At 42.5% G+C, this 23,721-nt stretch overlaps 1 protein-coding gene across 1 annotated transcript in view; it reads right to left on the bottom strand.

The window, feature by feature from the left end:
* Positions 1-23,721, bottom strand: part of PIWIL1 (piwi like RNA-mediated gene silencing 1) — a 766,743-nt gene that overhangs the window by 52,757 nt on the left and 690,265 nt on the right. The window contains exons 19-20 of the mRNA XM_073597707.1: positions 22,122-22,275; positions 1,671-1,796 (exon numbers count right to left, since the gene is read on the bottom strand). Of these exons, the coding sequence (XP_073453808.1) occupies positions 1,671-1,796; positions 22,122-22,275 (280 nt within the window). The remainder of the gene's footprint in view (positions 1-1,670; positions 1,797-22,121; positions 22,276-23,721) is intronic.

Raw genomic sequence — 23,721 nt, 5'->3', positions numbered from 1 at the left:
CATACAGAATAAGGCCGTATAAGTGGGACAATAATAGGGTAAATACACTCATCCCACTTATTGCGCCATTAAAACAGCTTGTGTGCTTAGCACTGCAGCTTGTCTTGCAGGATAAAAGAATATAGTGCAGTATCTACTACATATCCACGTAGCCAGAAACCAGTGAGTAAAGGTACACGGAAACCCTGTCTTATCTTCTACATGTAGCTGGTCCCGTCAAGGTGGGCATATCCCTGAAGGGAACTTCAGGGTCTGGGTGCCATAGGAATGGACTGCAGCCCAGGTCCTGTATAGCACTTTGCAGCTAACTCACTTTTTGTACCTCATACCAAGGTGAATGCAGGACTTTTTGCCTGAAACAAACATTATAGGCTAATGCAGGTTTGGTTCCTAGGATGTATATCAAGCGTAACCGATCCTGAAACTGCTAGCGGGCCCTAAGGCTATAAAGTGTTTGGATACTGATAGAAGTGTCAGTCAAAGAAGGAACAAATTGTGAAATTTGAAACTGCTAGTGGGCCCTAAGGCATTAAGTAGTCCAATACTGATAGAGGTGTCAGTCGGAGGTCAAAACTGAAATTTAGAGAAAAAAAGAAAAGCCTTGGGTTATATGTGTACACTGGAATATGGCCGTTCCCATTAACCCAGTGTTCAATCACCTGGAAGTAGCGGCATATCAACCACGGTCTAAGTATTAATTCCTGTGTCCTGTACAGTACGATATTTTTAAAATTGGTTTAATGTAAAACTGGTGTAAAAATATGTCCAGTAACCTGAAAGGGTTTTTTTCCCCCAGCTTCTGTGAAAATTTGACTTAAAGTGGAGGTCCGCCCATCGCTTAAAAAACTAAAAGCCAGCAGCTACACATACTGCAGCTGCTGACTTTTAATAATAGGACACTTACCTTTCATGGGGTCCAGTGATGTCGGTACCCGCAGCTGATGTTTCCATCAGATGTCAGGTGCTGCCGCTGCCATTGCGGGTAAGGGAACCCGGCAGTGTAGCCTTATGGCTTCATGCCTGAACCCTACTGCGCATGCGCATGGCTCCGTTCTCTCTTCTATTGGCCCGGCGGCGGGGGAAGGAGGGAACAGAGTGGTGATGGCAAGGGCCGCGGCGCAGAAGTGGGGCAGGATACCTGTGAAGGGGGGGGGGGGATCAGATGAGCAGAAGTTCCACTTTAAGAATCATTTATCTTATGTTAAGGCAAATGTATGGCTCTGCAATCAGCTCTAACAGTGCAGGGGAAGTGTTGGTCCTTTGCAGGGTGACCACACATAGAGCAATGGTCTTTCTCTGCAGCATGCTGGCAAGGGAATGGGTTATCTACTCAGGTTGCTTTCTAAACCATAAGACTTTGTGCATCTCTCGCTTTGAAGAATCTGAAATTTATTTAGCGGATTTTCTAAGGGCGTCTTACTTTTGAGGTAGGGGATAAGGGGGTAGAAGAGGGTGTTTAACAGCTTGCTTTTGAATAGGGAATGGGGGTTAAGCGTTAGGGAGTAATTTGTTTTGACACTCTCTACAACTGACTGACAACAGGAGAGAACAGACAGAACTCCATCTGCCTCTGTCAGATCTGTCTGCAAAATGAATGTTCTAAACTGTAAATAGATAACTGAAAGTAAAGTTGTGTAAAATTGCCTAACATTATTACATCAGTGACTTACCATTCAGGTCTCGTGACTTCCACATCAATAATTGTCCCAGGAGGTGGATTTTGCAGCTCGCCCCCCGAGTTAGCAAAAAACCTGGTGTTAACTCTCTTCTTTACAACAATAACTGAAAGCTTGGGGCTGTAAAACAAATATAGTCAAAATTATGCTTACTATTGATACTGTACATTGTGTGCAAAAAACAGAGCAGGACCAGAAAAAACAGAAACGCTGTACAAAGGAAACGTCTAGTTATGCTACAATATACTGTGCAGAAGGTGAAGAGAAATTTCGATCGACCTGTAAATTTCAAATCTTTGAGTACAGTACAGGACACCACCATTTGAGCTCCAGAAGGTTCTACCCCTTCACAACCAGAGCAATTTTTAATAATCAGCACTACTTTAACTGGCAATTGCACGTTCATGCAATAAATTTGAAATGTTTTTTTTTCCACTCAAATATACCTTTCTTTAGTGGCATTTGATCACTACCCGGTTTTTATGCTTTGTGATAGAAACGGAAATCGATTGAAAAAAACCCTAACATGTAATTTTCGAATCTTTATTAACCACTTACGGACCAGACTGCCCGCCGTTGTTATAAGTTGGAACTTTGAAGAGGGATATCGTTGTTATGGCAGCAGCTAGCTGCCATAACCCCGGTATTGTCTTCTCCAGCGGGCAATCCGCTTTCAGATAAAAGTGGTCTCTGCGGCGGATTCACTACAAGATCACTTCTATCGGCAGCGGGAGAGGCCCCCCACCCCCCACTTACCGGAGCCGTCGGTAGCGGTGGAGGCGATCGGGTCCTCTTCCGTATGTGGTATGGAGATGAGTGAGGGGAAGATGGCGCCCCCACCCGTCTCCATACCATTGCAGGGCGGATGCGACGTCAAAACTTCACTTCCGCCCATAGCTCTTAAAGAGAAATTTTTTTTTCAAATTACATTTAATGATTTTATTTTTTTAATGCATTTTAGTGTAAATATGAGATCTGAGGTCTTTTGGAACCCAGATCTCATATTTAAGAGGTCCTGTAATGCTTATTTTCTATTACAAGGGATGTTTACATTCCTTGTAATAGGAATAAAAGTGACACAATTTTTCTTTTTTAAAAGAACAGTGTAAACATAAAAAATAAATGGTGAAAAAAAAAGTAAAAATTTTTAAACACGCCCCGATCCGCCGAGCTCGCGTGCAGAAGCAAACGTGAGCAGTGCCCGCATATGAAAACGGTGTTCAAACCACACATGTGAGGTATTGCCGCACATGTGTGGTCTCTTCTTTACAACAATAACTGAAAGCTTGGGGCTGTAAAACAAATATAGTCAAAATTATGCTTACTATTGATACTGTACATTGTGTGCAAAAAACAGAGCAGGACCAGAAAAAACAGAAACGCTGTACAAAGGAAACGTCTAGTTATGCTACAATATACTGTGCAGAAGGTGAAGAGAAATTTCGATCGACCTGTAAATTTCAAATCTTTGAGTACAGTACAGGACACCACCATTTGAGCTCCAGAAGGTTCTACCCCTTCACAACCAGAGCAATTTTTAATAATCAGCACTACTTTAACTGGCAATTGCACGTTCATGCAATAAATTTGAAATGTTTTTTTTTCCACTCAAATATACCTTTCTTTAGTGGCATTTGATCACTACCCGGTTTTTATGCTTTGTGATAGAAACGGAAATCGATTGAAAAAAACCCTAACATGTAATTTTCGAATCTTTATTAACCACTTACGGACCAGACTGCCCGCCGTTGTTATAAGTTGGAACTTTGAAGAGGGATATCGTTGTTATGGCAGCAGCTAGCTGCCATAACCCCGGTATTGTCTTCTCCAGCGGGCAATCCGCTTTCAGATAAAAGTGGTCTCTGCGGCGGATTCACTACAAGATCACTTCTATCGGCAGCGGGAGAGGCCCCCCACCCCCCACTTACCGGAGCCGTCGGTAGCGGTGGAGGCGATCGGGTCCTCTTCCGTATGTGGTATGGAGATGAGTGAGGGGAAGATGGCGCCCCCACCCGTCTCCATACCATTGCAGGGCGGATGCGACGTCAAAACTTCACTTCCGCCCATAGCTCTTAAAGAGAAATTTTTTTTTCAAATTACATTTAATGATTTTATTTTTTTAATGCATTTTAGTGTAAATATGAGATCTGAGGTCTTTTGGAACCCAGATCTCATATTTAAGAGGTCCTGTAATGCTTATTTTCTATTACAAGGGATGTTTACATTCCTTGTAATAGGAATAAAAGTGACACAATTTTTCTTTTTTAAAAGAACAGTGTAAACATAAAAAATAAATGGTGAAAAAAAAAGTAAAAATTTTTAAACACGCCCCGATCCGCCGAGCTCGCGTGCAGAAGCAAACGTGAGCAGTGCCCGCATATGAAAACGGTGTTCAAACCACACATGTGAGGTATTGCCGCAATCGTTAGAGCGAGAGCAATAATTCTAGCGATAGACCTCCTCTCTAACTTAAAACATGCAATCTGTAGAATTTTTTAAACGTCGCCTATGAAGATTTTTAAGGGTAAAAGTTTGTCGCCATTGCACGAGCAGGCGCAATTTTGAAGCGTGACATGTTGGGTATCAATTTACTTGGCGTAACATCTTTCACAATATATAAAAAAAATTGGGCTAACTTTATTGTTGTCTTATTTTTTAATTAAAAAAAGTGTATTTTTTCCAAAAAAAGTGGGCTAGTAAGACCGCTGCGCAAATACGGCGTGACAAAGTATTGCAACGACCGCCATTTTATTCTCTAGGTCTAGGGTGTTAGGAAAAAAAATGTACAATGTTTGGGGGTTCTAAATAATTTTCTAGCAAAAAATACCCTGTTTTTTAACTTGTAAACAACAAATCTCAGAAAGAGGCTCGGTCCTTAAGTGGTTAATGTGTTGAAGTCGAAGCAAGTGTAAATGAGTCCTTAGAGTCTGGCTCAGATCAACTAGTTCTTTTTTTTTTTTTTTTTTTTATTCTTAATTTTAAAGGTCAAGGTATTTCACAAAATCACTTGCATAAGCAAGTATCAGATACAAAATGAAACAAAGAAGTAACTACTAAGCGAAAAGCATATTCAACGTGGACCTGGGCGAATCATTCTGGATGGGTATCCCTAGATTTTGGCAAATTCCATGAATAGTTTTATGTTTTTAGGTAACGGTCAAAGCAACCGACACCTGGTGGAGGAAAATAAAAACAAAGTTCAAGAGAGCAAGATAGAGAGAACAAAAAGGGGAGGTGGAGTAGCAACAAAGGTGAGGGTTAGGCAAACCTTTTTTGACTAGATCACTCCACCGGGTGCTCCATTGGCTGGGAAGCTAACAATGTCTGGTCTCTATAGATAAAATAAGGAGTCCAGATCTTCCAGTATTTTTTCTGTCTGCTCCTTTAAGGTCATGGTAAGATTCTCTATCACCTGGATGTCTGCGACTCTTGTCTTCCAATGAGAGATTGTAGGGGGGCTCGTATTTTTCCACAAGGCCGAAATAGTAGATTCCACTGCAGTCCAAAAACTGTTTAAAATTTGTGAATTTCCAAAAAATATGTAGAAGGGTCCCCAGAGCACCAACACGTGTTCGGAACCATCTTGTGTGAAGTTTATTACTTCCCTCTTGGTATCTACTAGCCAGGGAGGCCTTGTAAGCATCGAGTATTATCCTGTCTTTCTGAGGCTGGGAAAACGTAGTTTGAAGGTCATTTTCCCATTGTTGTAAAAAAGGTGAGGTCAGACATCTCTACTTGGTTTGTTAAGAGAGCATAAGAGCATAAAAGTGTGAGAGTGAATGGGGGAGCTGATCTCCATCCATGAAGATCTGTTCAAGTGGAGTGAGCTGGCATAAGGTTTGGTGATCTGTTGGCAGTGACAGAAGGTGAGCATTCAGTTGCCCCCATCGTAAAAAGCCAAGAATTGGGTCTCAATTTCACGTCTGGATAGAAGCCTATTGTTCGCCGCAAAATGAATGCATCAGAAAACATTCCGTCTCCTAATGGACTGGAATTTAAAGTCTTTCATACCTGGCAAAAACTACCCTAATATCGGGGTAAGCGGGCTTGGCTCTGGAGACAGATTAGGCATTGTCTTAAAAATGTGTTCAGCTGCCCTAAAAGTCGCCCGACCGTAGGATGTAGAGTAACTGCCGTGGGGCAATCGCGAAGAGGAGACCAAGGTATACCCATCAAAGTTGAATCTATGGTGGTCTGTTCAAGGTCAACCGACAGTTTAGGTTCAGATTACACACACCATTCCATGATTCTGGTTAAATGGGAGGCTTCATAATATTTCACCGGATCGAGGAAACCTATCCCTCCTCTAATTTTAGGTAGTATCAAAAGAGCCCTCCGTAATCACATTTTGCCTGCCCATACAAAAAATGGAAACCTCTTCCTCAGCTCAGATAACTCTGTGGGAGTTTGATGGCTAGCGTTTGAAAAAGATAAATGAACCTCATCATTACGTTAATCTTCAAGATGCTTGAGCGACCAAACCAAGTAGTCTCCTTATCCCAGCGAAAAAGGTCCAATTTGAGCGTTCTAAGAAGGGGAGCAAAATTGAATTCAAAAATATTGCAAAGGTTACAAGGGATATTGGTTCCCAGATAGCGTACATGTGAATTTGTCCATTTGAATTTAAACGATTGCTTTAATTGCTGCTGGGTCATGGTGGGTAGTTCCACACCCATAGTTTCAGACTTATAATTAATTTTGTAGTTGGAAAGTTGACCATATCAACGAAGTTCTGAAAGAAGGGAACGAGACAGAGGGGAAGGTAATGAAAAGATTAAATCATCTGCATATGCAGCAACTTTATGTTGGCATGACTTGGTTGTAATACCCTTCATATCTGGATGATCTCTAATAGTCCTCAAGAAGGGCTCTAGGGTCAATATAAAATCAGAGGTTAAAATGGGCAGCCCTGTTGCATTCCACTCCATACATGAAAGGCATCCGAGAGGACATCATTAACTTTCAACCTAGTTCAGGGAATACAATGCATCCAACCATTGTCACATCCACGACCCAAGTCCTATATGCTCAATCGTGAAGCGCAGAAACAGCCAATCCACCCTGTCAAATGCCTTCTCCATGTCTGTGGAGTAGAGTACCAGGGGGAGCGATTAGACTGGGCATAATTAATCGCATTTATAACCCTTTGTGTTTTATCCTTGCCCTTTCTACAGGGGGTAAACCCAGCCTGGTCAAGGTGGATCAGGGAAGGTATATGTGGGAGCAGCCTGTTCGCCAAGATTTTAGTTAAAATTTTTAGGTTGACATTTAAAAGTGAGATCTGCCTATATCTAGCACACTGAGCCGGATCCTTGCCCTCTTTGGGAATTACTGTAACGTGGGCCTGCAGATCAACGTCGAGGATGTCGTGTCCATCTCTCAGAGTTATATGCTGACACAAAACATGGAGCCAATATACCCTCAAACGTCTTATAGTAGGAAAGTTTGAACCCGTCTGGGCTTAGGGCTCTTCCGGGTTTCACACTTTTCAAAGCCGCTAGAAATTCATCTGACGAAATCGGTTGATCTAGTTCTGTGGCTATGTGTTCGGATAGACTCGGCATTCCCGAGGATACCAAGTATTGTTGGATTAGTCCCTACTTGGTCTCAATGTGTTGCTTGTGAGATTAAGTTATACAGACCTGTGTAATATTCTTGAAATGTCCTAGCTACAGTTGTGCTCATAAGTTTAAATACCCTGGCAGAATTTATGATTTCTTGGCCATTTTTCAGTAGAATATGAACGATAACACAAAATGCTTTCATAGTTCGTGTTTGGCTGAAGCCAATTATTATCAATCAACTGAGTTTACTCTTTTTAATTCACAATCACAACAGAAACTACCCAAATGACCCTGATCAAAAGTTTACATATCCTGGCAATTTTGGCCTGATAACATGCACACAAGTTGACACAAAGGGGTTTGAATGGCTATTAAAGGTAACCACCCTCACCTGTGATCTGTTTGCTTGTAATTAGTGTGTGTGTGTATAAAAGGTCATTGTCTGGACTCCTGACAGACCCTTGCATCTTTCATCCAGTGCTGCACTGACGTTTCTGGATTCTGAGTCACGGGGAAAGCAAAATAATTGTCAAAGGATCTGCGGGAAAAGGAAGTTGAACTGTATAAAACAGGAAAGGGATATAAAAAGATAACCAAGGAATTGAGAATACCAATCAGCAGTGTTCAAACTCTAATCAAGAAATGGAAAATGAGGAGTTCTGTTAAAACCAAACCACGGCCAAGTAGACCAACTAAAATTCCAGCCACAACTGCCAGGAAAATTGTTTGGTATGCAAAGAAAAACCCACAAATAACTTCAGGTGAAATATAGGACTCTCTGAAAACATGTGGTGTTGGCTGTTCCAAGATGCACAATAAGGAGGCACTTGAAGAAAGATGGGCTGCATGGTCGAGTTGCCAGAAGAAAGCCATTACTACACAAATGCCACAAAGTATCCCGCTTGCAATACGCCAAACAGCACAGAGACAAGCCTCAAACCTTCTGGCACAAAGTCATTTGGAGTGATGTGACCAAAATTGAGCTTTTTGGCCACAATCATAAACGCTACATTTAGAGAGGAGTGAGCAAGGCCTATGATGAAAGGTACACCATTCCTACTGTGAAACATGGAGGTGAATCACTGATGTTTTGCAGGTGTGAGCTACAAAGGCACTGGAAATTTGGTCAAAATTGTTGGCAAGATAAAAGCAGTATGTTATCAAAAAATACTGTAGGAACATTTGCATTCATCAGCCAGGAAGCTGCGCTTGGGACGTACTTGGACATTCCAACATGACAATGATCCAAAACACAAGGACAAGTTGACCTGTCATTGGCTACAGCAGAATAAAGTGAAGGTTCTGGAGTGGCCATCTCAGTCTCCTGACCTCAATATCATTGAGCCACTCTGGGGAGATCTCAAACGTGCAGTTCATGCAAGACAGCCAAAGAATTTATAGGAACTGGAGGCTTTTTGCCAAGAGGAATGGGCAGCTTTACCATCGGAGACGATAAAGCGCCTCATCCACAAATACCACAATAGACTTCAAGCTGTCATTGATGTTAAAGGGGACAATACATGGTATTAAGAACTGGGGTATGTAAACTTTTCATCAGGGTCCTTTGGGTCGTTTCTGTTGTCATTATGATCTTCATAACTCTGACTCAAGTCGGCACGATTCATTAATTTCCACATATAGACGATCATGACTCACGATTGCACACGACCATGGCTCATCCCCACATGCTCGTTTTTCTGCTGTCCTGATGAGGCTACTTTCTTGCAATCACATCTCCAGTGGCACACCATACAACCACTCATTATCTCCAGTGGCACACAATCGTCTCTAGTGGTATACAACCTGGCCACTCACGGGTTTCTGGTCTGTCATTTCTCTATTAGGTCAGTCGAGTTCAGGTTGTTCCATCCTGCACCAGTTTGGAGGTTGTGGGGATGGACCATCCCCAAACTTGCTGCCGAAGAGCGGCGTCAATTTTGCTCACCTACCATAGCCTGATTCGAATCCCAGTTGTATCTTCGACACAGCGATCCTCGGCACGATTCGACACATCCCGTCTTACATGTACACCACAAGCTTCTGCAGCTTGGGCTCCCCCTAGAGGCACCTGCCACAAGCACCCAGTTGCTAATCGTACAACTCATTTGTACGTCCAAGCTCACTCGCAACTCCTACAATGCTTCCGTTCACAGTTCCAGCACAAGTCGGCATGTTCTGTTCTCATTTTACAAACATACAATCTCAACAAACGACTAGCAGGGTCTAAGGTTCCTCCCCACACACATTCTGATTTCTCTGCTTTCCTGTTTTCTGCCTCCCTCATGAGGTTCCTTTTTGAAACATGTTATTGCAACTCGTCTCCCAGTGGCACACGTTCACATGTCTGTCTTTCCTCTCTTAAGTCAGTTGAGTGCCAGCAAACTGGTGTCCCTGGCCCCACTCAGCTTTTTCAGGTGGATAAGCTGGGGCGGCCTGTCCAATTGCCAGGGAAAGCACAGATCTGCTACAATTATAACTACGCTACCTGTATGTACAGTGGTCTGTTCCACATCGGCTTCATCTGCCACAGAGCAAATCCCAAGACTGCATGCACCCTCAAACACGCCAACACTTCATGACTAAACCAAGTGGATGTGAAGTGGTTCTACCTCTCCTCTCACCCATCTTCCCTCACTCACTCTTCCTGGTGCGCAGATTCACCTTCGGGTTCCACACCATGCTCATCACACTGCCTCAAACCAAGCACGAGTGCAGGAATCTTCTCTCAGCTTCCACCAATGAGAAAACCATAGACACTCTGCTACAGACTGAACCGGTCCGGGGATTCGTCATCGGACCCTTTTCTAGGTCACCATTCAGCACCTGGAGAGTCAGCTCTATCGGGCTTGTTAAGGCCAAGTTTGCCAAAAAAATTTGCTTGGTTCACGATTTGTCCACACCTCATTTTTCCCACATTCCTAGGTTAATTTCCATCTGAAGACTTCTCCCTTAAGTACGCATACGTTGACCTAGCCATACAGGCTATCATTAGCAGGCATGTGGCTGTCCAAGGTGGATATTTCAGATGCTTTCAAACCGTTACCCATCGAGCTGTCCTCGTGGCAGTGACATGGCATCTCACTCTCAACCCATGCTCCATGCAGGCCAGCCTATCCCCCGACCAATTGGCCCGGATCAGGCCGGTCATTCGTGCCTTCACCCCTTTCACGAGGTTGTACCAATAGACAGCTACAGTTCTGATAGGGATGCTTAATTTTGCTGAGGATTGTCCCTCAGGGGCGTTCCTTTATTTCTCGCCTCCTGGGTTTCCTCTCTCAGGAACAGGACCCCGATCAAATCCTCAGGCTGGACCAAGCAGCAATCGCTGATCTGGCATTGTGGGACAAGTTCCTCGAAAATGGCGTGCCCATGTTTATCCCAGTAGCATTGGCTTTGTCACCTCACGTAGTCACAGATGCAGCAGCATCCAGACTTCGCTGTAATTGTAGGCCCTCATTGGTTCGCAGGTCCATGGTAACAAAAGATTCTCCTTGTCTCCAGGTTTAGCCAGTCGTCCTCCCTATTTGAGCTCTACCCCATTGTTGGCTGCTGCTCATGACTGGGGCCATACCTGGATAGGGCAGACATGGTCTTCTCCACAGACAACCTAGCCACGGCCAGAACTGGCAACAAAGGCAGGACCAAGTCCCTGGCCATCATGTAATTTCTATGCAGGCTGGTGCAGATATCCCTTCAGTACAAATTCAATATGCGCTGTACCTACATTCCTGGAAATGCAACCTTGCAGTGGATGCACTGTCCTGTCCTTAACTTCCTGTCTCCTGCAGAAACCCAGAGCCACCCGACTACTTCTCCTATCCCACTTGTGTCGCAGATCTCAATGGGCCGAAGGACCACCCTCACAACGCAACAATAAACCGATCACGATCTTGCAACACACTGAAGGCCTACAACACCTCCTGGAACACCGATTGTAGGTTTCTAGCCTCGTGCCCTGGGTCGGGAACAGGCAACATCAAGCATGTCCTGGCCTTTGTGTCGTATTGTGAGACGCAGCTGACTTCGTCCCACAACACTTTCAGGCTGTCCTTGGCTTGCATCCATTTCCTGTCCTTACAGGTTCCTGAAAAGCCTTCCTTGTTCACAACCCACTCTGTGAAAGCTATCCCTACGTGGCATTCAGAAATATCAGCCAATATCTGGTAGCGAGTGCTTATCCAGCTCAAATGCCACGTTTCTGGACATGTCGGCTATCCTGTTGCGGTCCCCCTTCGGCTTACTGCCCAGCCTGGTCATACAAGCGGCTAACTACCTGGCCTTCTATGGTTTCCGGCGGCTAGGCGACTTTACCTACAGTGGCCCCGGTTGCCAGGTTTTACGCAGGTGCCACCTGGCCCACCTCCAAGACCATTTCGTTTTACACCTAGCAGTGTTCAAGACTCAACAGTCCGGCACCGGGGTCGACATCAAGTTCTTCCAGACCCACAACGATTGGTGCCCAGTAGCGGTCCTTGACAAGTTGTCACATCTGCCAACTAGTCTAGCTCCAGCCTCTTGTTGCCTTTTCCTACCAGCCCTGAGTGCTAGCCAGTTCATTAGACATGGTCAAATCCTTCTGGCTAACATAGATCTCAACCCCAGCCAGTATTCCGGGGCACTCCTTTCGTATCAAAGCGGCCTCAGCCACCTCTCGGCACAGGGGGACCAGACCACATCATCAGAAGGTTGGGCAGGTGGAAGTCCACCTGCTTTGCCCAGTACATTCCGAACCCTCAGGTTGAAATGCTGCAAGCATTTACCAAGCTTGCTCAATAAATGTTCAGTAAAACATTTCCCTATATGGTATTTTTGCCCCCTTTTTTGGCATATCGACCAGCTGACCAGGGCACACATCAGATCTGTGTTATGTTGTGAGTTTTGTGGTATCTTTACGTGGTTCCATGTCTGTCTCGGTTGGAAGACTGACCATAAATATATTAAACATAATAATAAAAAAATGAAATAAAACTCATGACTAATTGTTTAAATCCACATACAGACATGCTGTATATATTATAATTATTGCCTAATGTGTTGGCTGTAATATCTAATATATGTAACCAGGTCATGGGAAGTATCAAGTGACCGTACATGGAAGGGGGCAGGGAAAAAAACAACAAAATATCTAGACGAAGGTGTACTATGAATGTCATAATAGTGGTTCTACTTGAAATCCTTGGTGGACCTAGAGTGGCAAAATATTCACCTAATACCTCAGCTCTTTGTTTTCGAGGATGCGCAGAAATAGGCACATATTTACACATATGGTGGACGTGCCCAGTAATCCAAACCTTCTGGAAGGAAGTCTTCGTGATTGCATCTAAAATATTTAAAAAAATAATACAACCAGATCCATATTTAACTTTACTTAATCTAAAACCGGAATGGTTAACACTCTCTTAATTCAAACTTATGATCCAACTAATAACGGCTGCAAAACAAACAGTGGCCAAGGCATGGAAATCTCCTACATTGGTACTAGCAGAAACAATTCACAGAATGAATAATACAATGTCCCATGCTAAGATGGTAGCCATCGATCAAAATCAAATTCCAAAATGTGAAAAACTTTGGCATCCTTGGATAAAACAGTTCCTGTCAAACTTCAATGACTCTGTCCTGTTGCCATGGTAATTAATGACTTACAGAGACACCCATTCTAAGGCTTCAAAGAGAACTAAAAAGAATAATAAACTGACGAGCGGGACAACCTTGTGGACCATACCTCTACCTTTCAACCCTTTTTCTTCTTTCTCTTTCCTTTTCTCCACCTTACGATTAAAGCTCATTATCAGAATTTATTTGACCTATATACACTCTACTTGTAAACAATATGTATAGTAGGTATAAATCATTTAAATACCTACAAAAGTAACTAAGGAAATGATATATATCTTTAATATAGGTTTACGTGAACCCAATGTTTAATATTTGAAATTTCATGATATTTACCTATATAAACCCTACTGTAAAACAATGAGCTTACTTTATAGATCCTTGTAAACTTACTTTATGTATCTTTATAACATTGTATACTCAATAAACTTCTTTTGACAAGGAAATCCTTGGTGGACTGGTGATTTCTACGCATTAGACCAGGTTATTAGAGGGATGGTGGGACCCTCTATGGAACATTATAGGGGATCAACAAGCAGAATGACTGGGCGGACATACGGAGGACCTAAAGAAAGTTCAGTAAAGTATGGCTACAACACGGTATGTATCTCCAGTTCTTCATTTTGTCCACCAGGGGCTAAGGTGTCCAATGAGTAAATCCAGTATGTCTCTCCCTTTCGCAGAGACGTTTAAAAAGTGTTCTGCTACAGGGAGGGTATGGCTTCCAGTATCCATACAAAAAAACATTGGCCGATTGGTTGTGGAACTCTTAAAAGTTTTGGGATACACTATGTTGATTGGCTGTGGAACAGGCTGAGTAGGCAGTATTGAAGTTTGATTGTAAAGTGTCATCCAACCCTTGGGGGTCTTTGCTGGAGGTGAATGTGATGCACAATCAGTTTGTTTAAATAAAGCATGGGTGTGTGTTAATGAAGAAGCACCATTTTTCTACTTGAACATTTTATGTTTTCACTGACATTATTTATGCCTATTCAAGTTTATTGATATTTTGAAGCACTATTGTTAATTTTGCTATTGTAGAGATACTTACTGGGTTTATTTTTTTCTCATGTTATTGCATCACACACATGCTTGCTGCATTGTTTGTACCCAATTTATATTTAGGTGTTGGCACTCCTGGAGGGTGTTTACTGTTGTTTTCCATTTGTTACACACAGATATTCACTTTATTTTTCCTCATCCTATTTCATTACATCACTGTGCGTTGCTTTTACCAATTTTGCTATTAGGTGTTGGCAGCCCTGGAGGGGTTTATTGTGATTTTTTTTATGATTTATGCACTTAGCGTTTAGATATACATGGGTCACTTATCACTCGATTCCTTATTCTCATTTTACATTAGTTTTTACACCTCTGTTATATATTTGCATTGTTTTTGCCCCCTTTTTTTGGTCAATTTGTTATTTTATTTAGTCTATACATTTACCTGCGATATTTTATATTGGTTTTGTTTATTTCACTTACTTTTTATTACTTAGGGAGTAGCACAGCACCATTTTCTGTTGTTTTAAAGAAGGGTGGGAACAAATTGGGGTGCTTGTTGCAGCTTTCTTTTTAGTCGATTGTCATATGTTTTTTTTTATCTTGTCTATTATATTTTTTCTATTATTTCAAATACCATTTCTATTCTCTGCATTTCCTAATCTGACCATTCCTCTCTCATACTGGAACCAATTCAATTTTTAGTAGTTTTACCATTTATACACTCTTCTTATACATTTTATACAGGACTCTTAAGGTCTGAATAAATCAACAGTGAGTATCTCTACAAAGATTAAGCACTTTAGTATATAGTAGATAATATCAACGTGTTTACATGAATAGTATAGGTTAGTGATATAATTGTCAGTTTATCTCTGCCCATATGTGTTAGCATTGTGTGTCAGTGCTGTATTGATCACATGTAAGTTAGAGTGCCACTGGCCCCAGAACACAGTGCCTTGCAAAAGTATTCACCCCCCCCCCCTTGGCATTTTTTGCTTTTTGTTGCCTAACAACCTGGAATTAACATAGATTGTTTGAGGATTTGCATCATTTAATTTACAGAACATGCCCACAACTTTAAAGATTTTTTTTTTTTTTTGTGAAGCAAACAAATAGGACAAAATAACAGAAAAAGTCATAACTATTCACCCCCCTAAAGTCAATACTTTGTAGAGCCACCTTTTGCGGCTATCACAGCTCCAAATTGCTTTGGATAAGTCTCTATGAGCTTGCCACATCATACCACTGGGATTTCTGCCCATTCCTCCTTGCAAAACTTCCCCAGTTCATTCAAGTTGGATGGTTTGCGCTTGTGAACAGCAATCTTTAAGTCTGACCACAGATTTTCTATTGGATTAAGGTCTGGGCTTTGACTAGGCCATTCCAACACATTTACATGTTTCCCCTTAAACCACTCAAGTGTTGCTTTAGCAGTGTGTTAGGGGTCATTGCCCTGCTGGAAGGTGAACCTCCATTCTAGCCTCAAATCACAGACAGAGTGGTACAGGTTTTGCTCAAGAATATCCCTGTATTTAGCACCATCCATCTTTCCCTCAACCCTGACCAGTTTTCCAGTCCCAACTGCTGAAAAACATCCCCACAGCATGATGCCTCCACCATGTTTCACTGTGGGGATGGTGTTCTTTGGGTGATGTGCTGTGTTGGGTTTCCGCCAGACATAGCGTTTACTTTGATGGCCAAAAAGCTCAATTTTAGTCTCATCAGACCAGAGCACCCTCCTCCATAAATTTTGGGAGTCTATCACATGCCTTTTCGCAAACTCAAAACGTGCCATTTTGTTTTTTGCTGAAAGTAATGGCTTTCTTCTGGCAACTCTGCCATAAAGCCCAACTCTATGGAGCGTACAGCTTATTGTCCTCCTATGTACAGATACTCTGCTGTGGAACTCTGCAGCTCCTCCAGGGTTACCTTAGGTCTCTGTGCTGCCTCTCTAATTAATCCCCTCCTTGCCCGGTCCGTGAGTTTTGGTGTGTGGCCGTCTCTTGGATTTACTGTTGTGCCATGTTCTTTCCATTTGGTTATGATAGATTTGATGGTGCTCCTAGGGATCATCAAAGATTTTGATATTTTTTTATAACCAAACCCTTGACTTGTACTTTTCAACAACATTGTCCCTTACTTGTTTGGCGAGTTCCTTCGTCTTCTTGGCAGTGTTTTGTTAGTGGTGCCTCTTTCTTAGGTGTTGCAGCTTCTGGGGCCTTTCAAAAAGGTGTGTGTATATGTAATGACAGATCATGTGACACTTAGATTGCACACAGGTGGACAATATTTCACTAATTATGTGACTTCTGAAGGTAATTGGTTGCACCAGAGCTTTTTATGGGCTTTATAACAAAGGGGGTGAATACATACGCACATGTCAATTATCAGTTTTTTATTTCTGAAAAATAGTTTTATGTATATATTTTTCTAATTTTACTTCCCCACTTTAGACTATTGTGTTCTGATCCATCACATATAATGCAGATTAAAAAAACATTGAACTAAAGACTGTAATGTAACAAAATAGGTAAAAAGACAAGAGGGATGAATACTTTTGCAAGCCACTGTATATACCACACTTAAGATGGCCTCCTCTATGGTCTGATGAAGGAGCATGCCGCCTCCCCATGCATCCCGGAAGTAAGTTGCACCTTAGTCTGCAGTGTCCTCAGCCTCAACGAGCACTATTGGTACTGCGGGGAATCCACCAGCACAGCTGACAATCTGCTGTTACTGAGACAGAGAGACACCCAAAGGGACTACACAGGATCTGCAAAAGGGACTTGCATGTTTTTACAAGCGCAATCTCATCTATCCCTGTGAATGCATAACTTTTTAACCATTAAACTAATACACTTAGAAGCACTGTTGGTGCTAATACTGTACACTGTCACTGTACTAATGACACTGGCTGAGACATCTAGTGGCATTCAAAGGGTTAACTGTGTGTCTAACAATGCGTAATGTGTGTAATATGTGCTGCTTTTACTTTACCATCTACATGTTTTTTTTTTTTTATATCTGCTTTGCAGGGAGAAGAAACAGACAGATTGCTGAAACGTAGAACTCTGTGTGTGATTGTCCACAGCCGATCAGCTGACTGAAATCATTGGCTGATATCAGCTGCAATACTTGTGCTGTGGTCAATCATGCATGTGCCCCAAACCTAGAAGAAAGGCTGCAATGTACAGGTACGAAGCCTGCTTGCAGTACAACTACCATGGGTGGGTTGCTAAATAAAGAGACCAGTCTATTCAGTTCAACCAGTGTGTTTGTGTTTATGCCACTACCAATTTCCATATCCTTGTGCTTGCTAAGAAACGCATCTAAAAGTTTTTGAATTTATCCACACCCCCGGTGACACCACTACACCATTGAAGAAAGTTTCACATTTTTACCACTCTAATGGTAAAGAAATCCTTATGCAGTTTAACCACTTGCTGATTGTGCTATAGCCCAATGACAACTACAGTGCGGTCGTCCAGCTCAGTCTATTGACATCCTCCACGAACCATGCCTCCACTCTGTGATCACGGGTTAAAGAGCCAATCACAGCAGCTCTTTACCACGTGAACAGCTGTGCCCAATCACAGCTGATCACAATGTAAACACACTTGCCGGTTAGCATAAATTCCTTTACTCACGCTGTCACAGAGATCTACACTGACAACCAGTGTCATGAGCCTATCAGTGAAGCCTTGTTGGTGCCGCATCATCAGTGCACGCCAGTGAAGGAGCAAAATTACCTGTTTGCAAAATTTTATAACAGAGACAAAGAATTTTTTTTTTTTCTTAAAATGTTTGGTCTTCTTTGTTTAACAAAATATAAACTCAGTGGTAATTAAATATCAGCAAAAGAAAGCTCTATTTGTGTGAAAAAAAAAAGATAAAAATTTCATATGGGTACAATGCTGCATGACCACGCAATTGTCATGCAAAGTATGACAGTGCTAAAAGCTGAAAATTGGCCAGGGCATGAAGGGGGTGAAAGCGCCCAGTAGGCAAGTGGTTGAGATTGAACTGCTTCTCCCCCAACTTCAATGCTAAATACTGGACATAAGGCAGTGCATTGAAGGGGGCTACAACCTTTCCCAGCACCTTCATTCCTGTCCAGATCGAAGGACTCCACCTGTGCTCAAGAGACAGACATCTTTCCTGTTGTGTTGAGCATCAAAAGTACAAGGCAGACAAGCTACCTTTTAAAAGTTCAGCACCCAGCCAAATCTCTCCAGGATTTCTACTGTCTGCTGGACAACTGATGTTGGTTTCTGAAGTGATTGCTCTCTGAGAAGTAGTCTGTCCAGGTACCCCACAACAGTGATACCCAAGGTCTGCAAAAACCCCAAAACCAGAGCCACCTTGGTAAAAATGGTTGGGTCCATAGACAAGCTGAAAGGCAAAACTACAAACTGATCGTGTAGATTTGTAGTATGTATAGTTAAGCATCGCTGATATTCACTGAAGCCTGTGACTTCTTGCCCAGGAGAAAGCAAAGTTCAATAGATGTTCTCCCACCTAGAAGTGGGCACACCTTTCACATTTGTGGAGGATTTGCCTCAGGATATAGAGGACTTGGGGGTCTAGTTCCTCATACAGAACTGGGATGTAGGCATTTGCGTGGAGCCCAAGGCTGGTTCCCTCTAAAGGAGCACTTGTTTGCATCACTTGTTTCTGATTTGTCATTTTCTTCTTTGGAGTAAGAGTGTACCTTTACCTACAGTCACTTTCTAGATCAGGGTTATTGAATTAAAATTCAAGGAGGTCCAGTCGCTAAAATTTTCTTTGGGCTGAGGTCCGAATCTCAAGTCTATGCTATGACTAGATTGTAGTTGTGCTCATCAGTGTGCCCCTTAACATAAATCTGCCCACCAGTGTGCCCCTTAACATAAAATAAGGGACATGCTGATGGGCACATTTTATGTTAGGGTGCACTCTGATAGGCACATTTTATGTTTAGAGGCACTCTGAGGGGCACAACAAAATGTGCCCTTCACAGTGCTCCTTTACATCAGGTGTCCCCATCACAGTGCTCGTTTACATCAGTCATTCCCATCAGAGTGCCCCCTTACATCAGATGTCCCCATCAGTGTGCCCCCTAACATAAAATGTACCCATCAGAGTGCTCCTTAATATAAAATATGGCCATCACCATGCCCCTTAACATAAAATAAGGGGCACTCTGATGGGCACATTTTATGTTAGGGGCACTCTGATAAGCACAACAAAATGGGCCTTGTTCACATCAGATGTCCCCATCACAGTTCCACCTTACATCAGATGTTAACATCAATGTACCCCCTTAACATAAATTGTGCCCATCAGAGTGCTTAACATAGAATGTGTCCATCAGAGTGCCCCTTAACATAAAATAAAAGGGATGCTGATGGGCACATTTTATGCTAAGGGGCACAATGAAATGTGCCCATCACGGTTTCCCTTAACAAAAAATGTGCCCCACATATCTTGGGGGCAGGAGTTGATCTCTATAGCCATTCTGATGAAGAAGTGGATACTTTGAAACGCTATCGCCAAGTTCTGATGTCACTTCCGATGTGACTCAAGAGTGTGTTCCATGCTGGTTCCGAGGCGACGAGATCGTGTTCACATCTACACACCTCCATCCACCAGGGAATTGCACTCCTGTGACCCTTAGGAGAAGCCCAGCCAAACAAGCCCAGGCTGGACTTCTTTAATCTTTCAAGGTATTTACCGCTGCTGAAACGGTAGGATCTTCTGGGTCTAGTTTTCTGGAATGAAGCATATGCTTCTCCCAAACCTTTAGGCAGTGGTTCCCAACCTTTGTGGCATCAAGAACCGGCACAGCTAATTTTTCCAGGGACTGGGGGCGTATGTTCACGGAGTCAGTCCTCAACCCCCCCTTCACATCACAATCCCCCCCTTTATAGCAATGCCTATAGTCCTCCTTTACATCATAGTTCCCCCTTTAAAGCAGTCCAACAGTGTCCCCAGTTTGTCTTCACAGTGCCATCTTCTTTATATCCCAGTGCCCCCATTAATGTAAAAGGGACTGTACTCTAATGGGGCAGAGTGATATAAAGGGGACTGCACTGTAATAATTACAGTGCCCCTTTACAATGCAGTCCCTATTATATCAGAGTACTAATTTACCTTACAGTGCCCCTTGACATCATGTCTCCCCCATTTCCTCTCTTACATCACGGCCCCCTTTCTATCTTTGCCTCCCTTGCACGGACCTTCGGCAGGGCCCTTTCACACACCACTCCTGGCAGCAGGCCTAATTATCAACGGGCTTGAACCCAAGGGCCTTTGGGGACTTGTATAGCACCCTATCAGCGATGTCACCAGATACCAGGCACCTCAGAGATCACCGTCCGAAGGATCCAATGCAGAATGGCAACCTTAGAGGCCATCCCATTTCTTTTCCTAGTGGGGGTGTGCAGAAAAGTTTATAAATTCAGAGAACTGACACCGACTAAAAGGGATCTTTACAGGCACATCCATAAATAATGACACTTTCTAAAAATTAAGGCTAAGTTGGGCCGGGGGTCCTGTCTCTTCTTTTGGTCAATTTCTATTTACTTGAAGGTGGCAGCACAACCCAAGTAGTCGTAAATGTGAAGTGATTACTCCAGATGGCATTTCATCAGTAAATATGCTGCAACAAGCCCCCAATCTGTTATTAGAAAGTGAGCCGGGGAGATGCGGTACAGCAGGACTGGACATTTGGTATAGTGGAACTGTCTCCAATGTACAGACTAAGGGTAAAAAGCAATGCCTCAAGTACAAATTCTGGATAGCTGGTAGCAGATGAGGGTCAGTGACCAAAGTCACTGTAGGTGGGCAGTAGGAATGTATTGAAATTGAGTGTAGCTTTTTGCAAAAGAGGCAGCAGTGGGAATATTCTTATTTGATGTTGTATGGAAGCAGCATGGAGCACCACACTCCAGCGAATTACATCCGGGCAAAGGCCTACAAAATTACAAAATTTACGAATTCTACAGCAAAGCAGCCACCAATGAAAACGAGGGAGCTAACAATGCTCAAGCCTTAATGACTTGTACATTAGGTAAACCTTCACAGAAAGGCAAGAACAGTGGCAATGCCAGTGGCTATGGACTTGAAAAGCGCTTCGCATTGAAATTTCACTTTGAGGCTGGCCTTGCAATATTAAATCTGGTGTGGTCAGGATGCAGTATTTTGAAAGCAAGGCTAAGGGTAACATTTAAAGTGGTTGTAAATCCTTACACATATCTAGTGAAGTGACTAGCCTCTGGCGATACAAAGAGATGAAACAAATCTTCCTACATAAGTTGTATATGTTTATCTGCAGCCATCTCTTCTCTACATACGTTTCAAGTGCAGAATATCCACAGCATTTCTGAGCCTCCAGAGGCAAGGGGCTGGAATCTGATGTTGCACACTGCACAGCTCAGAAAAAAAAACTGAGTGAAGGGAAGGGACACACCACCCTCTACTCAATCCCATAGAGAAACATGCACAGTTGAGGCTGTCAAATCACAGGCAGTGCGATGGAGCTTCCCACTGATCCCTTGGAATAATAAGCACAGCCTGTCAGAAACACCTCATGCAGATAGTAGAGGAACCAGACTGCAGACAGAAATCACACTCACTGCTTTGGATGGAGGCAACTACACACTATAGAAGTATATACTTTGTTCATTTTTCATGTCGGAGGTTTACAACTACTTCAATTGTTGGCCAAACTGGATATAGGTTATTAATGGGAACCAAGATTCTTGCATAGTAGGCTTCTTTTAAAGTTAAATTCCAAGCAAACAGATAACCACAAAAATGCAATACATATATGAAAACTATTTTACCTGCCAAAAGATTTGAATAGCTGTCCATTCAGTCCAGAGATTTACATACACACAGTACAACTTTGTCTAACAGGGCATATGACCTGATTTTTCCTTTTTGGGGTTCAATAACACGTCTTGTCACTCTAGCGGTCATTCAATGAAGTGTGACATGTAGAACTGCTACAGCTCAATACACCACCACTTTAGAATGTTCACCCAGGCTCATGCTGTGAGAGCATAAACAGTAAATCATGGCATTCTTTAAACAGGGAATGTAACAGGTTGTCATGTCCCCAAAGAGAAAGATCATTACTAATTACTGACAAATGATTTTGAGTTTATTTCTCCTGCAAGTTAACATTAGGTAAAATGTCTTTAAAAATGAATTAAAAATGGCAAATTATACAATATACTGTACACACAAGTGTATTTTTTTTATTTGTGAGCATTACCTGTAGTCTGTTCCTGTAGTTTTTATGCTATCAACAAGCTGGGCAATTTCATAGTTCACCAATGTGTTAAGTTGCCCATCTCCAACTCCATCTCTGTAGATTATGATTCGGGAAGGGAGAGATTTATTGCAAGAATACCAAGCTTTTAAGGCAGCTGTAAAATAAATTTAAAAAATACAAAAAATTACTTAAATACTTAAAACGGAACGAAATCCTATTGTTTTCAGAAAGCTGTCATCTTAACCTCTGTTTTATCTTCAACTGCCATGATGCTGCATGTGATCAGTTATGACACCAGCCACTTGATGGTTTGACATTTTGGTTGAGAGTACAACCAATGTGACTGTTACATTCCCAGCATGTGACTGGAATGTAACTTTTTTGAAAGTGTTAAATCGATGGGCTTAGTTCTGCTTTAAAAGCTTTGGTCTTAACCACTTGACAACTGGGCACTTAAACCCCCTTCCTAACCAGACCAATTTTCAGCTTTCAGTGCTCTCACACTTTGAATGACAATAGCTCAGTCGTGCAACACTGTACCCATATGAAATGTTTGTAATTTTTTTCACTAATAGAGCTTTCTTTTGGTGGCATTTAATCACCGCTGTTTTTTTAAAATTTTTGCGCTTTAAAAAAAAAAAAGAAAATTCTGTTAAAAAAAAAAAATACATTTTTGTTTCTGTTATAAAATTTTGCAAATTAAAAATGTTCCTTGGCCAAATTTCATACTGCTACATATCTTTGGTAAAAATAATCCAAATCAATGTATTTTATTTAATCTGTGTGAAAATTATAGGGGTTTATTTACTAAAGGCAAATCCACTTTGCACTACAAGTGCACTTGGAAGTGCAGTCACTGTAGATCTAAGGGGGACATGCAAGGAAAATAAAAAACAGCATTTTTGCTTGTACATGATTAGAAGATAAAATCAGCAGATCTTCCCCTCAGATCTACAGCGAATGCACTTCCATGTGCACTTGTAGTTCAAACTGGATTTGCCTTTAGTAAATCAACCCCATAGAGTCCAAAAGCAATGGTGCCAATCACTGAAAATTGATCACACCTGAAGTACTGACAGCCTAGCTCATTTCTTGAGACCCTAAGGCCCCTTTTAACACGATCGGACCGTTCAGGTCCGCCTGTCAGTTTTGACGGCGGACCTGAACGGGCGCTCCATGTTAGTCTATGGAGCGTCGGATGTCAGCGGAGACATGTCCGCTGACATCCGACCCCGTCCGATCCGCTAAAAGCAGATGAATGGCTCTACGTCCAGGTTCGTCGCTGACGGATCGGGTGAGATCTGATGAAAACGGACATGCTGTCCGTTTTCATCCGATCCCTCCATAGGCGGCAGCGGCGACTGACAAGCCCCTCCCCGCTCAGTGAGCAGAGAGGGACCTGTCATCCGCCGGCTCAGTGGACATCAACGGACAGATCTCCCGCTGAGCCAGCGGACCGAGGCGGGCTCCGTAGAAACGGAGTCCGCCTCGTGTGAAAGGGGGCTAACAAGCTAGGAAAGTACAAATACCCCCAAATGACCCCCTTTTGGAAAGTAAAATAGACATTCCAAGGTATTTAGAAAGAGGCATGGTGAGTTTT

Source organism: Aquarana catesbeiana, linkage group LG01, assembly GCF_042186555.1.
Source record: "Aquarana catesbeiana isolate 2022-GZ linkage group LG01, ASM4218655v1, whole genome shotgun sequence".
NCBI classification, from domain to species: Eukaryota; Metazoa; Chordata; class Amphibia; order Anura; family Ranidae; genus Aquarana; species Aquarana catesbeiana.
The sequence above is the reverse complement of the archived record's forward strand: the minus strand, read 5'-3'. Positions and strand labels throughout refer to the sequence as shown.